This window comes from Galeopterus variegatus, unplaced genomic scaffold, assembly GCF_000696425.1.
Source record: "Galeopterus variegatus unplaced genomic scaffold, G_variegatus-3.0.2 Scaffold9206, whole genome shotgun sequence".
Lineage (NCBI taxonomy): Eukaryota > Metazoa > Chordata > Mammalia > Dermoptera > Cynocephalidae > Galeopterus > Galeopterus variegatus.
Genome location: NW_007735317.1, coordinates 86,686 through 101,055, shown reverse-complemented (window position 1 = coordinate 101,055; position 14,370 = coordinate 86,686). Strand labels below are relative to the sequence as shown.

General features: G+C 49.8%; 1 protein-coding gene across 1 annotated transcript in view; it reads left to right on the top strand.

Annotated features, from left to right (window-relative positions):
• The first annotated feature begins 352 nt into the window (after positions 1–352).
• DFNA5 (deafness, autosomal dominant 5) overlaps positions 353–14,370 on the top strand; it is a 33,187-nt gene continuing 19,169 nt past the window's right edge. Inside the window, exons 1-4 of the mRNA XM_008593470.1 lie at positions 353–534; positions 7,467–7,638; positions 9,294–9,414; positions 13,271–13,320. Coding sequence (XP_008591692.1) covers positions 353–534; positions 7,467–7,638; positions 9,294–9,414; positions 13,271–13,320 — 525 coding nt within the window. The remainder of the gene's footprint in view (positions 535–7,466; positions 7,639–9,293; positions 9,415–13,270; positions 13,321–14,370) is intronic.

The following is a 14,370-nucleotide window of genomic DNA, read 5'->3' as shown; positions in this document are numbered from 1 at the left end:
ATGGCTCCTTCCTGGCCCTGTCTGCTACACCTGGTCTCTCACTAGGTGACTCTACCTCTTAAATATGGGTCTTACCTGTTCCCCTTACCCCAGCCTCACGACCACTTCCCTGGTGCAGGCCTCCACCAGCCACCCCTCACTTGCACCCATCTCACCCCTTCCAGTGGATTCTCTGCTCGGCAGCCAATTGGACCAGACCAGTTGCTGCCTGGCCTATGCCCTTCTGGCTCTACCCTGTCCCAGGAGGACACCCACTCGATCCTCTTTTCGAGGAAGCCCTGCTTTCACTCCCCAGCAGCCTCACCTCCCACGGTGCCCCCCAGTCTGCAGGCCAGTCCCCTGAGCTTACTGCATGCAGTACTGGGGTGAACGCTCCCGGCTCATCCGCACCTCCACGCCCTGTCTGAAGCTCCTTCCCTCCTCCTGCCCGCAGACTCACTCCTGCTTCAGCCAGACAGTTCCTAATTACACTTTGTGCCTGATGAGAGCCCACTTCCTTCAGGAGCCACATCACCCCATGGTTCCACTGCTGGGGTACTAACCGCACAGTGGGGAAGGAGGTTGTGACTGCCTGCTCTGTGCCTGGTCCCTCCTCCAGCGCCTCCCATGTCTGCCGTGGGGCCTGGCATGGTGCCTGCAGCGTACTAAGCACTGCTTGGTTGCAAGGATAATGGGTTTATCTTCATTTTACGTCTGCGGAGCCTGAAATGCAGAAACTAATTAGTTTGCCTGGACTCAGGATTTAAGGCTGGGTCCACAAAACACAATTTTTCCAATCCAGCTGCTATGCACAGAGCTTGGGAAGAGAATAGAAGTGTCCTGAGGGCTTCTGCGTGAATTCACCTGTCTGCATCAGCCTTGTTTGGTTTATCATCTTTTAGGCTTGCTGCATCTCAGCGACTGGTGGCCATTAATTAATTACTCTGTCTAAAAGGTTGAATGTCTATAATGGCCCAGTGTTTTTCTGTTCTCTCTCCCTGGGTTGTAAGTGAGTAAGATAAGGTATTAGAGGCTATCATGTGGTTTGAGGTACAGCAGTTGTGTGTGGGGGTGGCCTGGTCCCTTTGGTAATAATGTGCACTTAGCATAATGCCCCAATCTTGATTTTTCCAGCAGTTTACAATCCTGAAGTCATCTTCATCACAGCCAAGTGTGAAAGAGAGAGAGCAGGGCCTTCCTCATTCTATGGGGAAGTGGAGTCTCCAGGACACAGTAGTTGAGGTTTCTAGAGATTTCCTGCCCAGCTCCAGGTGGAGCTTCTCTGATGTATGGGAGGTTTCTTTCCTGTCCAAATGGAGACTGTACGTTGGTGCCGAGAACCCAGTGGGTGTCTGCTTTGGTTTCCAAAAGCCAGTCTCTGGGCAGCTCTCACAGGGGACTGAGCAGGAAGGCTGCCTGTTCATTGACAATCAAGCCCCCTGAAGTGCCTTCTGTATGCTGGGCCCTGGCAGGCCCGGGAGGGAGAGGGAAGATGGCCAGGCCTTCGGGTTGAGGGTTGGGCAATGCCACGCTGCTTCTCATTCGCCTGTGTCAGCCCAGCGCCTTTGGGTCATCGCTTGAGTGGTCCAGTCCCGCTGTGGATAGAGGATGACAGTAACAACACGGACCAGTTAGAGCATCTTTAGTTGCAAAGAACATTTAATGTGTCACATGAAAAAGCATCCTGAGTAGGGCGAGTCCCAGCGAAGCCAGCGGTTCATGGCGATGGTTGGTTCAGCAGCTCCACTTGCTGCTCTTCCCTGCAGCCACAGTTCTCTTGGTCCCCAAGTGGTGGCTGCATTGCAGACAAGGTCCACAGGCAGAAAAGTGGTCTCTTCCTTGTACTTCTTTTTAAGAGAGAGAAAAATCTGGGCAGCCCCAACAGACTCTGGTCTCAATGGCCAGAATAGCCCCCCAATCCCTGATAAGAACAATGGAGTGTCCAGGACTGGCCGACAGACCAGTCACAGCTCATCTCCCCTCCCCCCTGCCAGTACAATGTCCCCAAACACCTGAACAAAACTAGGATGGCGGCCATGGTGCCCCCACGTGGTGCAGAAGGGCGTGCCGCTCCCGCCTCCCCCGGCTGTCAGGATCCTGCAGACCGCAAAAGCGCGACAGGAGCGGATGAACTGGACCAGGGCATCTGCGTTCCTGGATTTTAGGAGGCGGTTACTGAAATTAAACTCTAGTCACCAGCTAGGGCAAGGTAATTTGCCACTTCTGTAGACTGGAGGAAGTTGGTTATCAAAAGAGAAGCAGACTTTCGTGCTTAATGAATTGTTAGAAGGGCAAAGCCATGTCCATAAGCCTAATTTTTCTACTCTAGGGCTGGTCTGTGAATGCACATTTGCTTTCCTTTTAACTACAGCTTTAGCCAATAAATCAAAACGCTTTGGGAGACATACCTGAATTACTAAAGCCTTCGTCATCAATATATATCTCCATTTCTGTGGGTTAGTAATACTTGCTTAATGTTCTTGCAGTAGCAGCCTGGCCACCATCTTTTGGCTCTTTTAAATGCCTCCATCTGTGCTCCTAGGGAGATGTTGAAGCCAACTCTGGCAACATTGCTTGGCTTCTTCAGGGTGCATTTGCCCCTTTGCCTCTTGCTGTTGGTTTTTAGAACAGTGTAATGAGCACAGCACTAGTCTAAGAGTCAGAAGACGTCTGTCCTGATTTTGGCTCTGCCACTAATGTGCCATGTGGTCAGAAAAGTCTGTAACCTCCATGGGGTACATTCTCCCATTAATGAGCAGAGACATTGGATTGGATCTGGGTGATCAGGACCATTCCCCTCCCATGCCCATGCAGACATCGCCAATTAATCACAGCATTCTTGCTCCTTACTGCCCCCAGCCTAGACTCAGAATTCCCTCCAGAAAGGCAGCAATCACTGATGGAGTGATCAGAGGTGATACTCAAGAGGCAACTGGTTTTCCACTCCAGAGCTAGATAATCTCCTGGGTCCCTTCCAGTTTTATAATTTCTCTGTAGCAGAATCAAGAAAAGCTCCTACTGTGTCATGACATACTCTAGTATTTGGGGAGCCTAGTTTTGGAGAACTCCCTCAGAAACTCTTCCTCTAGGACATGTCATTATCAAGTGTTAGTACATGAGAAGATCCTGCCAACAGTAACCACCTTGGTCTTGTTGACTGGGAATCTAGCATCTGGCCCAGTGCCTGGAGCACAGCAGGACTCAGCTATTTGTGGAGATGAATGAATGAGAGTTAAGGTGTGTGGTCTGCATGAGAAAGCGTGCCCTCCCCGTCTCTACAGCAGGGATCCGGGACTGCCATTATGCTTTGGGAAAGAAAGCTGCTTCCCTCCTGGATATTGTCAGAGTTTTAAAAGTCTTCTCTGGGTGTCTACTTTGTGAGTTTGCATTTTGGCTTTTGAAAGCCTTAGATGTAGAGGACATGGAAATTAAGGATTCTGCCTGGGGGAGGAGGCCTCTTCTTTCGGGCTGGGCTTGGGGGGCTGATGGAGGCCTCAGGAGCTGGACCCTCTGTTCCTGCTCTGGCCTGGTCCCCAGAAGGACCATGGTCTGAGCCACACTTCCCTCAGCCCTCACTGCCTGCTGCTTCCCAGCGGCTCCTGCCTGGTCTCCTCTCCTGCCAACTCCTGTCCTGTGTCCATGAAGCCGTTTTCCTAATTGCTTCGAGGGTTTACTCCCTGACTGAGGGCTCACCTCATGAGGCATCCTGAAAATTGTGGTCATGTTTTTAACCAGGCTGGAGGGGGATCTTGCCTGGGCTTCTCTGCCAACAGGGGAAGGAAAGAAACACGGACACCTGCCATGTGCTGGGTACAGTATGGGTCACGCAAGACCTCGCTGAACAGAGTCCTCACAGCACATTCTCATTTTGCAGATGTGGAAAATGAGGCAAGGGATTGGAGGTAGGGACTCAGCTAGTGGGAGATAAAGCTGGGAACAACTCCAGGTGTTTGCATTACACAGACCCGCCAGGTCTGCAGGATGAAGGACGATCTCACAGCAGAGTGGGGCGAGGAAGGGGAGCTCCTCTGCCCCACGTCGTGTGTGCTCCGCTTCACTTGCCCCCAGACGTGTTCTTCTGGGTCTGGCCCTTTACAGATGCTTACACCTCGCAGTTCTGGGTGCTCCTGTTCTTGCTGTCATATTGCCGTCCCATATTGTCCCTATTGTCATATGGCCTGTTGGAGGCTGCCCTTAGACGTACATGTGAGGCGGATGCAGAACATCAGGCTGCTTATTTTCTGCCCTTAAGGCTCTATGTGATAAATTATTCATTTATCCACCAATGGGGTGGATAGCACAGGGCTAGGCACCAATAAGAGGAGCGAGGTACTCTGTCCTTCAGGAGCTTACAGTCTGTCCAGGTTTTTTTTTAAAAGAAAAAAATTTGAATAGGTAATATATTTACAGGTTTAAAGATCAAAAGGTCAAGAGAGAAAAGGTGAAAAGTCTCTCCTGGCCATCTAGTTCCCCACCCAAGAGGCAACCACTGTTAATAGTTTCTTGTGTCTCCTTCCATGTCATTCTGGGGTGCTTACCAGGGCGCAGGAGAGATCAGGCAAATCAGGGCAACTAGGGAAGAATTGTCTAAGGGCACATGGCTGCAGCCATCGGGAGGTGGACATGGGCTCAGGGAGGACAGGCAGGCACGGATATTCTGAAAAAGATTTCCGGAGGATTTGGGAACCCCCCTTCCCCACCTCCAGCCTCTAGCCACTGGTCTAGCTAGACAGGTAAGACATTTACATGTAGAAAATGGTCACAGCAACGCAAGAGTTAATAGAGATGGAGCTGGAATTCCTACTGCAGCCAGAGGGCGCCCTCAGCAGAGGAGGGAGACAGCCTGTGGGGCTGCTGGGGCCGAGGGGGCGCTGTGCAGTCCACCCCAGGCTTCTGAGCTGTGTTGCTTTGGTTACTGACTTCAGCCTCTCTGAGCCTCTTGTTTCTGCATCTCTGAAGCCCCTGATCCAGAATTTTAAATGTTTGTGTTTCGTGAACCCTTTTAGCAGCCTGAAGAAACCCATGGACCACTTTAAATGCATACAATAAAATATGTAAGATTATAAAGTATTCTCAAGTGTGGTATATGCTGAAAAAAAGATTATGAAGTAAACAAATTACATTGAAATACGGCTGGTTTTCCCACTTGGTGGGCCCAGGGGAGCCCTGTCGCCTGGTGATTCCTGCTCTGAGGAGGGCCAGAGCCAGGGTCCAGCTTCCTGGAGCTGTTCTGGGTCTGCACCTGAGGACACTGTCCCCAGGGAGCCCCGGCCCTCCTCGGAGGCTGTTTGAAGCCTGGCTAGGGGAGGAAATGGGGAAGAATTCCCTCCGGAGATTGCTTTGCAAAGAGTCAAATGAACAATCTATTTTCCCCAGTAATTGGCTTTTCGTCTGTGTCCATGAGGTCTCCTCTGACTGATGATCCGATTTGTCCAACATTCAGTTTCCAAAAGGTGGCAGCACTGTCCTGGGAAACAGAATCCCAGTGGAAGTGCCCAGTCCTCATGACAGCCTGTGAGATTGCTGGGGTGGATGCCTCCTGCCTGTCCTGCAGCCCTGGCTTCATAGGCTGGTGGAGGCTTTCCCATTCTCCCTCTGTGAGTTATGTCCGTATGACTCTCTTCTCACCAGTCACCTGAATCTTAGCCTCGGAGATGGGCCCTGTTCCTGGGCAAGCTTCTGTTCCCTGTCCTACAGTGGGGCTGCCCTGCAGTGACCTTCTGAGGGCAGTGACACGTTGAAGGTGCTTGGCTGGGCTCAGCAAGCATCTCAGGACTGTTCTGTCATCAGATGCAGAAGGAAGTTACATGCATGTGATAGACTGTTCCCCCCTTTTGGTGTTTGGGGTGTCAGTTCTGGAGGGAGGTAGACATTTTAGGCAATGGAGTTTTGGGTGGTCTAGGCTGAGATTTTTCCTTTTCAAATGATTTAACATTGGCTAAGAGCAGCCTCAAGTATTTTAGTGGATTCTGTTTAAGGCACATAGCAGTGAAGTGATTTCCAATCTGGCTGAGTCACATCAGACTCTTAAAAGCAGCCTTCAGTGGTTCCTCTGCCGTTAGTTACAGGGTTGTAGCTGGGAGGGCCACTTCTGTTGTGTGTCTACAAATGGGGACGGCCAATACCTTACCAATAATTGAGGAAATCGATTTTCAAGAATCTGCTAGAAGATGGAATTTTGCACAATAGAAGGAAGAGAACGTTAGAAAGGGCTGGCTTGGATGTACGTTCTGGCCAGTGGATACAGTGGCTTTTGTCTTTTGACCAGAACACGATCTCTTAGGAAGGTGCGCCTCTACATACCATGCTTCAGACCAGACTGCTGCCCCTCCATTCCCTCCGTCTTCCATGTTTTCTCTCTTTCACACACGGATGCACACATGCACATTTACACATGCATTAAAGCCAATACAAAGAGGAAAAAAAAACCCCACAAATTTTACTTATTCATTTATTCCAAAAATATTTATTGCGTCCTTCCTGTGCACTAGGCACTAATCCTGGCCCTGAGACACTCACAAGCAAGATGGCACAGTCCCTACTTCTGTGAAGTTTATATTCTAGGTGGAGGAGGCAGACAATGAACAAATAAAGGAACGAGCTAGAGAAATATCGTGTGGAAGGGCCAGCATGGCTCACTAGGGAGAGTGCGGTGCTGATAACACCAAGGCCACAGGTTCGGATCCCTATATAGGGATGGCCGGTTAGCTCACTTGGGAGAGCGTCGTGCTGACAACACCAAGTCAAGGGTTAAGATCCCCTTACTGGTCATCTTTAAAAAAAAAAAAAAGGTAGAAAAATATTGTGTGGAAATATGCTGTCTGGAGGAGTGGCCTGAGGACATGACAGTGTGAAGGGGCTGCTGCTCTGCACAGAGTGGGCAGGGAATGCAGCAGGCCGTGCCTGACTCACCTCAGTTTCCCCATATAAAGTGACATAAAGTCCCTTCTAAGAGATTGAACGTCTTTCCCAGTCAGGTTAAGAAGTTCTTTTCTAGTTCAGATCTAATTTCTTCCTCCCCACCGTACTTTAAGCCTGCTCCTCTCCTCTGTGAGAAGCAAGCCGGCCACCATTTCCCCATAGTGATCCTGCATTCCCTGGGCCATGGCTGTGACGTCTGTGGTACCGCAGCACTGATTAAATAACAAAGCAGAGTTCCCTGGGTCCAAGGCAGGGGGTGGACTGCAACCCCCTCCTGGCTGGTTTCCTTTTCTTCCTCCTTGACAACCAGCACTGCTGTTACACCGAGAGCCCCATCCCCTCTGGCATCCAGCCTGTCCCCCGGAGGCCTGGCAGCTCTGAGGTGGCCTCGGGAGAGTTTGGTGTATGCCTTTCCGGGTGACTTGTTCCCTCCCCTCACCAGGAAATCAAGGAAGCTGGTTGTCACCTGCTCACTCCTCAGCTGCCAGCTGTGGAAGGGGAGAAGCTTGGCCAGTGTCAGTGTCCCCTGAGGCTCTAGGCCACTCACTGCCATTTTTCTTTTTCAGAACAATAAACCTGAAAAACCCGGTGCTTCAGCAGGTGCTGGAGAGGAGGAGTGACGTCCTGTGCATCCTGACACAGAAGATCGTGACAACGCAGAAGTGTGTGATATCCGAGCACATGCAGGTGGAGGAGAGGTGCGGGGGCATGCTGGGCGTCCAGACCAAGACGGTGCAGGTGTGTGCGTCCAGGGGTGGGCGGGGTCAAGGCCACGCAGCCGCTCCACTCCCGGTCGTGGAGACCTCGGTCAGGGGCCTCTTTGGGTGGTGTCTTTATTAGTCAGGACTCTTTCTATAGCGAGTTAACAGAAATCCAACTCAAACTGGCTTAAGTGAACAAGAATTTATTGGCTCGTGTAACTGAGACGTTTGGGGCAGTTTGGCTTCAGTCATGGCTGGATCCAGGACCCCAGGATGTTGTGAGCTGCCGTCCCTTGCAGGGTGGTTCCCTCTCAAATAGGCTCTCCCCTGTGGTGCTGGCAGCTCCAGGCTTTCATCCGGTTTGCTGCAGCCCCAGAGGGGAGAGTGCTCCAGGGCTGGCTCTCACCAGACCTACCGGGGTCGTGTCCATTCCTGAAGCAGACCCAAGGCCAGGGCCTGACACTTTCCCCTGGGGGAGGGGGATGCTTCCCCAGAGGAAAATGGGTTAAATGGGCACTGGTCAGGCCAAATACAAGAGAGTCCTGAGCACCTTGCAGAGCCAGGGGTCTCAGAATGATTACTTTAGGGTTAGCTGCCTCAGATCCTTCGTGGATTGAGTTAGGGCAGGTAAAGGTCTTTAGATACATAAACAGATGCTTCCAGATTTAATTATAGACAGCCTTGTCAAGCTGACCCCTGAGCCGGTACTACACGCCAGTGGGATAGGCAGCCAGCTGCCCTGAGCTCTTTCCCCTCCAGCTTGCCCTGGTGGCGATATTTTCTTAGAGATTTACTTCTTGGGGTAACTTCTGGCTTTTTCTAGAGGACCCAGGAAGTTTGCATTTGGGAGGAGGTGTAGGTGTAGTCTAGAGCTGGCACTCTTGCTAGGGTGGGCAGGGTGGGTGCTGGACAGCAGCTTAGGCTGGCCCTGCAGATGTGTCTGTGATGGTCACCACCCCCTGCAGTTCTGGAGCCCTCTGGAGTCAGGAGCCCAGCCACCATTTCTTGACCAAAAGCAGCACACTCTGACTAGGATCAAGTGGCTCAAAAAAAGTTTTCTGATCTCCAGTGTTCGGCCGACAAGTATATTCTCATCTTGCTCTCCACAGGGCACTGTGGCAGGGGCTCTGTCTGTGAGAGGGCCTGAGGGAGGGAGCTCTGGCGTCACCCCCTGGCATGTCCTGCCTGTCCTGCGCTAGTCCCTGCTGCTCCCTTCAGCCTCTCCCCACATCCCTCCTCCTGGTGTCATTCATCCACACAGTGCACTTTCCACAGGATTCTGGAATGACGTGCATGGGGGCTCCTCTCAGCCAGGTTCTCCCAGTCAAGCTTTGATACTGTTTCGGATTTTCATTAGGATTTCAAAGTTGTTTCCATAACCCTTGATGAAGGGAACTGGGACGTGATCTTATTTACTGTATTCATCATCCTTATTCAGCACTGTAGACCTGACTTTACATGGGAATCTTGCCTTTGTGCCATCAGGCTGGCTGTGTATGTGGGAATACCTGTGACACGTCATGACACCAACAAGTGCTGAACCCTGACCTCTGCTGGCTGCTCCTACTTCCCACTTGGTTCCAGGGACAGTTCCTCAGCTTCTCCTATGTTTGAGGCTGGACACAGTGGGGAGGCCGAGGGAAGCCAGGGAGCACCTGAGCACACAGGTGGGAGCGTTACTCTCGCCCACAGGTGTCAGCGACAGAGGATGGGAATGTCACCAAGGACTCCAATGTGGTGCTGGAGATCCCAGCTGCCACCACCATCGCCTACGGCGTAATCGAGTTATATGTGAAACTGGATGGCCAGTTTGGTGAGTGCCAACTCCTGAGGAAACTGAGGAACCCCCACAGTCCTAAGTCACACACTTGCAGGGGATCCCCTACTGCTTTGGTGGTCGTTGGGAGAGAGGCAAGAGATGTCAGGAGAGTTTGGGGGTGTTCTGTGACCTGGTCCCTGGATAAATGGGCTGTATTGGGGGGTTTTGGTGAGGGATGCCCAGGAGCAGTGCCACCCTGTCCCTGAGATGTTGGTGTGGGATGAGGGTCCACCAGCATGGCAGAGGGACAGGAACACGGGCTCTGCGGTAAGACTGGGTGTCAACCTCAGTGCCAGTTCCCGTGAGGTCTCAGGTAAGTGGTGGAATCCTGCTGAGCCTGAGCTTCCCCTTCTGTGGAAGAGGAAGGGTGTTCCCTCATGGGGTTGTGCTGAGGGTCAAGTTAGATGAGGCCTATGGAGCACCTGGCACAGCAGTCATGTCACCGACTCCACCTTAGCTATTGATCATATCATGCCTTAGCTACTGATACTATTGGTATCCCTCCTTCTCTCCCCAATAAAAGCCAAAAAGGCTGAACTTAACCTTGCTCTGCTGATCACATGTGCATTCAAAGCTTGGAGATCCGGGTTATCATCACTGTTTGAAAAAAATGAAGGCTTTTGTTTAGCTGGTGTCTGCTTGCCCTAGACGCACACAGCACCTCCCGATGTTGCCAGTGAGAAGGGTTTGGGCTGAGCATTTGGGGGACATCAGTGAGTAAATGTAACATCATAAATTGTTGGTAACCTTTTTAGGTATGACAGTGATACTATGGTTGTTTATAAGAGTCATTTTATCTTTTAGAGGGGTGTGTGTGTGTGTGTGTGTGTGTGTGGTGAGGACACTTAAGGTCCACTCAGCAGATTTCAAGTAATCAGTACAGTGTCGTTTACTGTGATCACCGTGCTGTAGGTTAGATCCACAGAACTTATTTGTCTTACAGCTGAAACTTAGTACCCTTTGACCAATACGTCCCTGTCTCCTCCATCCCCAGCCCTGGCCACCACCATTCTACTCTCTGTTTCTGTGTGTTCTACTTGTTCAGGGTGGGACGTGTGATATTCGTCTCTCTGTGCCTGGCTCTCATTTCCTTTAGCATGTCACAAATGGCAGGATTTCCTTCCTTTTTTTTATGGCTGAATAGTATTCCATTGTGTATTTATACCACATTTTCTTAATCCATTCATTCGTCAGTGGACAGTTAAGTTGTTTCCGTATTTCAGCTATTGTGAAAAATGTGTCACTTTTGAAAGGCCTTTTGAAATCTTGGCACATACCCCAGGAAGTCTGTGAGTGCTCCGAGGACACTGAGCTGCCACTCTGGGCAGTGGACCCCATCCGAGCTCTTTCCTGCCCTGCATGCAGCTCTGTCGCTCTATCGCTCTATCGAGGTGGCCTGTCACTCCCACGGGGGCAGGGAGTGTTCCTCCTCTCGGACAGGGGACTGAAAGACACAGCCTTGTCTGACTTGGCTCTCCTGTTTGCATTTCAATTTCAAGCCTTTTATCTTTGCTTGCTTCCACTGTCTTTGAAAATAAACTCCTCTTTGTGCTGTTGAGAAGAATACCCTGGGGACATCTCGGCCACTCCTTTGGCTCATTGCCCAAGCTCTAGCCTAGGAGGCAGCCCACGGCCCTTTCCCTTGGCCCGATCTGCCCTGCCTGATGCCTTTGCTGCTTGGTGGTCAGTCCACCATTGCAGGTGACTCGCTGCCTGATTTTAAACCAGCTCTACTTTTTTTTTCATTTTTCTGCCCATCTGTGTTTTTTGTCACTCTTGCCACAGAATGTTCTGATCCAACTTTACAAACATAAACCTGCAGGGGCCGGAAGGGCCCTTAAGAGGCTGCCTGTTCTCTCTTCCCACCTTCTGGGAGGATGACCTTTGACAGGGATCCTGGTTGTCCTTTGAAACACTCAGAGGAGGTTGGCTCCTTCCCAACCAGAAACATCCTTTTATCGTCTTGAACTTGAGCCTTGCACTTGTGTGCGACTCAGCATTTGCCGGTGTCCTGTCAGCCTGAACTTTCCAGTTGGATGCGCCGTGGTCAGTGCACTCGTGTTTCTTTCCAGGCCCACCGGTCCCAACCCCATCTCCCCACCGTCTCCTCTGCATCTCTGAATCTTCCCGGTCTGTTGCACCCTAGCTAACGTGAGCATGTTAAAATGAAAGTCTGATCATTTCACTCACCTGCTCAAACACCTTCTGTGGCTCCCTTTGTCCCAGGGATGAAGTCTGCACCTCAGGGTGCACTGCGGGCCAGCCCCAGCGTGGGTCTCCAGCCTCTCCTCTCATTATCAGCTATATCAGTCCATTTTGTGTCGCTTATAACAAAATACATGGAACTGGCTAATTATATAGAAAAGCGACATTTATTGCTTACAGTTTCTGAGGCTGGGAAGTCCAAAGTCCATCTGGTGGTGCGACAGTGGCCCAGGTCTCACATTGCAAGATGGTGGAAGCAAAGAGAGGGAAGACAGACTCTCCTCTTTTTTAAAAGCTCTCAGAACCACTCCCCTGACCACCATTTTTAATCCATTCACTACTGCATGGTCCTACAACCCAATCACCTCTTCAAGCCTCCACCTTTCAATTACCATAATAGGATTTCCCACCCTCTTAACAGTCACAGTGGGGCTAAGTTTCTAATACATAAAACTTGGAGGACACAATTCAAGTTTTAGTGAGTTTGGGGGGGACATAATTCAATCAACTGCACCAGCACCACCTGACCCAGTGATCCCGTCCAAGGTCACCCACCACCTGGACCCCCCCAACCCTTGTTCCTGCTTCTGCCTCTCACTGGAGCATCCTCTCTGCCTCTTTGTCTGGCTCACTCTTGCCCAGTCATTTAGGAGGCTGCTTAGACATTGCTTCACCCAAGAAGCCTTTTCTGGTTCTCTTTGCTCATGATGGGGTTTAGGACACGTGACCCTGAAATATTTTATTATATTATTTATTTATTTATTCATTTTTTTTTGCGGCTGGCTGGTACAAGGATCTGAACCCCTGACCTTGGGGTTATAAGACTACATGCTAACCAGCCAATGACCCTGAAATATTTTAAAGTGAAGGAATTTGAGAAAACCCTGACGAGGTCATAAAACCTAGGAAGGGCTTTCTGACCTTCCCTAGAAGCAGGTCTTAAGACGATCACATGAGAGGTGCCCTCCCGACACCCAGGGGAGAGGAGCGTCCTTATCTCCGAAGACACGGGGACACACAGAGGAATCTGAACAGCCAGCCAGTTTATTCCCATCTGATCAGATTCTTTGTCCTATCGTATTTCTCCACTGTTCTTCATTTTTCATCAAACCTAGCCTAAAAATACTCAGATTTAACTGTTTCTTCAGGTCTTCATCTCCTTATAAAGGCTCCTGTGCACATAAAACTAATAATAAATAAATTTGTGGGCTTTTCTCCAGCAATCTGTCTTTTCTCGTAGGAGCTTCGGCCATGAGCCTAGGGTGGGTAGAAGGAAAGTTATTTTTCCTCCCCTATACTTGCCAGCCACTAGCTTCAGTGACCCTTCCGGCTCCTCCAGCACCCCCCCGAGGTTGACCCCTGTCCCCCCCTCTTACCATACTTACGGTCCATTTGTATGTATGGCTGCTGGCACAGTGCCTGGCATAGAGTAGGGTCCGTGCATATTTGTTGGATGCATGGGGATGGATGAATGAAAAGAATGAAGGAATTGGCCGTGCCTTTGGGCTGTGCATGTGTAACGGTGAGAGAGGAGCTGGTGCCAAGGGCTCCTAAAATACCAGCTGGTTCCACATTATGTTGGGGGCCCCACAGAGCTCCTGGCAGGATTTGAGGCCGTGTGAATGGTCATGGCCACTGTCCTTAGGGAGCAAAGTCATTGGGTGGGTGCTGGTTCACACGTATCCACCGCAGCAGGTACGTGTGAAAGGGGGAGTAGCCTGGGGCAGCCCAGGTGCCCAGTGAGCATGAGCCAGCGAGCAAGCCAAGGACCATTTCATGTGTCTTCAGACCACTGTTGCAGCTTTATGAGCATCCTTAGAGCCCACAAACAAAGGAAAACACGTGCGTGTCTCCATGCCTCCCACATTTCATGCGGATACCAGGCTCTGCCACATTGTTATTCGACAGCCTTTGCTGCAGCACACAAATTATGAACTAGAAGCATAAAGAACCTAACCCATGAGCTCCCTTACTGTTTTGCTTAGCGAGGACGTTAAAACTGTTATGTTTTTACCCACAACTTAGTTACCTTAGCTGGGTTATCAAATATGGAAGTGTTTAAGGAAACATTTCTTTTTATTATTTAAAAAAATTTTTTTTATTACAGAAAACTTAACACATGTTCAAAAGTAGACATAATATAATGAACCCCCATGCACCCACCATCCAGCTTAACAGCTAGGACAGTTCATGTTTCGTCCATGACCTCACTGCCTCCCCCTCTCCCACTGGATTATTCTGAAGAAAATCCTAGACATATTATTCCATCTATAAATATTCCAGTATCTTTAAATGATAAAATTCTTTTAAAAAGACTAGTTTTGCCTTCATATAAATAGAGTCATATGGAATGTATTTTTTAGTGTCTGACTTTTTCACTCACATAATGTTTGTGAGATTCATTCATATAATTGCAGAAATCAGTGCTGCATTTTTATGGCTGTGTATTATCCTATGCATTAATAAGGAAAAGTAAATACTCTGTATAAACATAACCGTATACCATAACCACTTGTGCACCTAAATACATTGACAACAATTCTTTAATAATATCAGTGTTTAGATTTTCCCAGTTGTTTTAGACATGGTGGGTTTTGTTTGTTTAGAGTTGGTTTGTTCAATTAAGATGAGAAAATATTTCCAGCGTTTGAAAGATTGCTTCCTGCCCATTCAGAGAGTATACACTAAAGAGGTTTATGTTAAGGACAGCCATTTGTTCTGTATTTGTAGGAAGTGGCTGGGTTT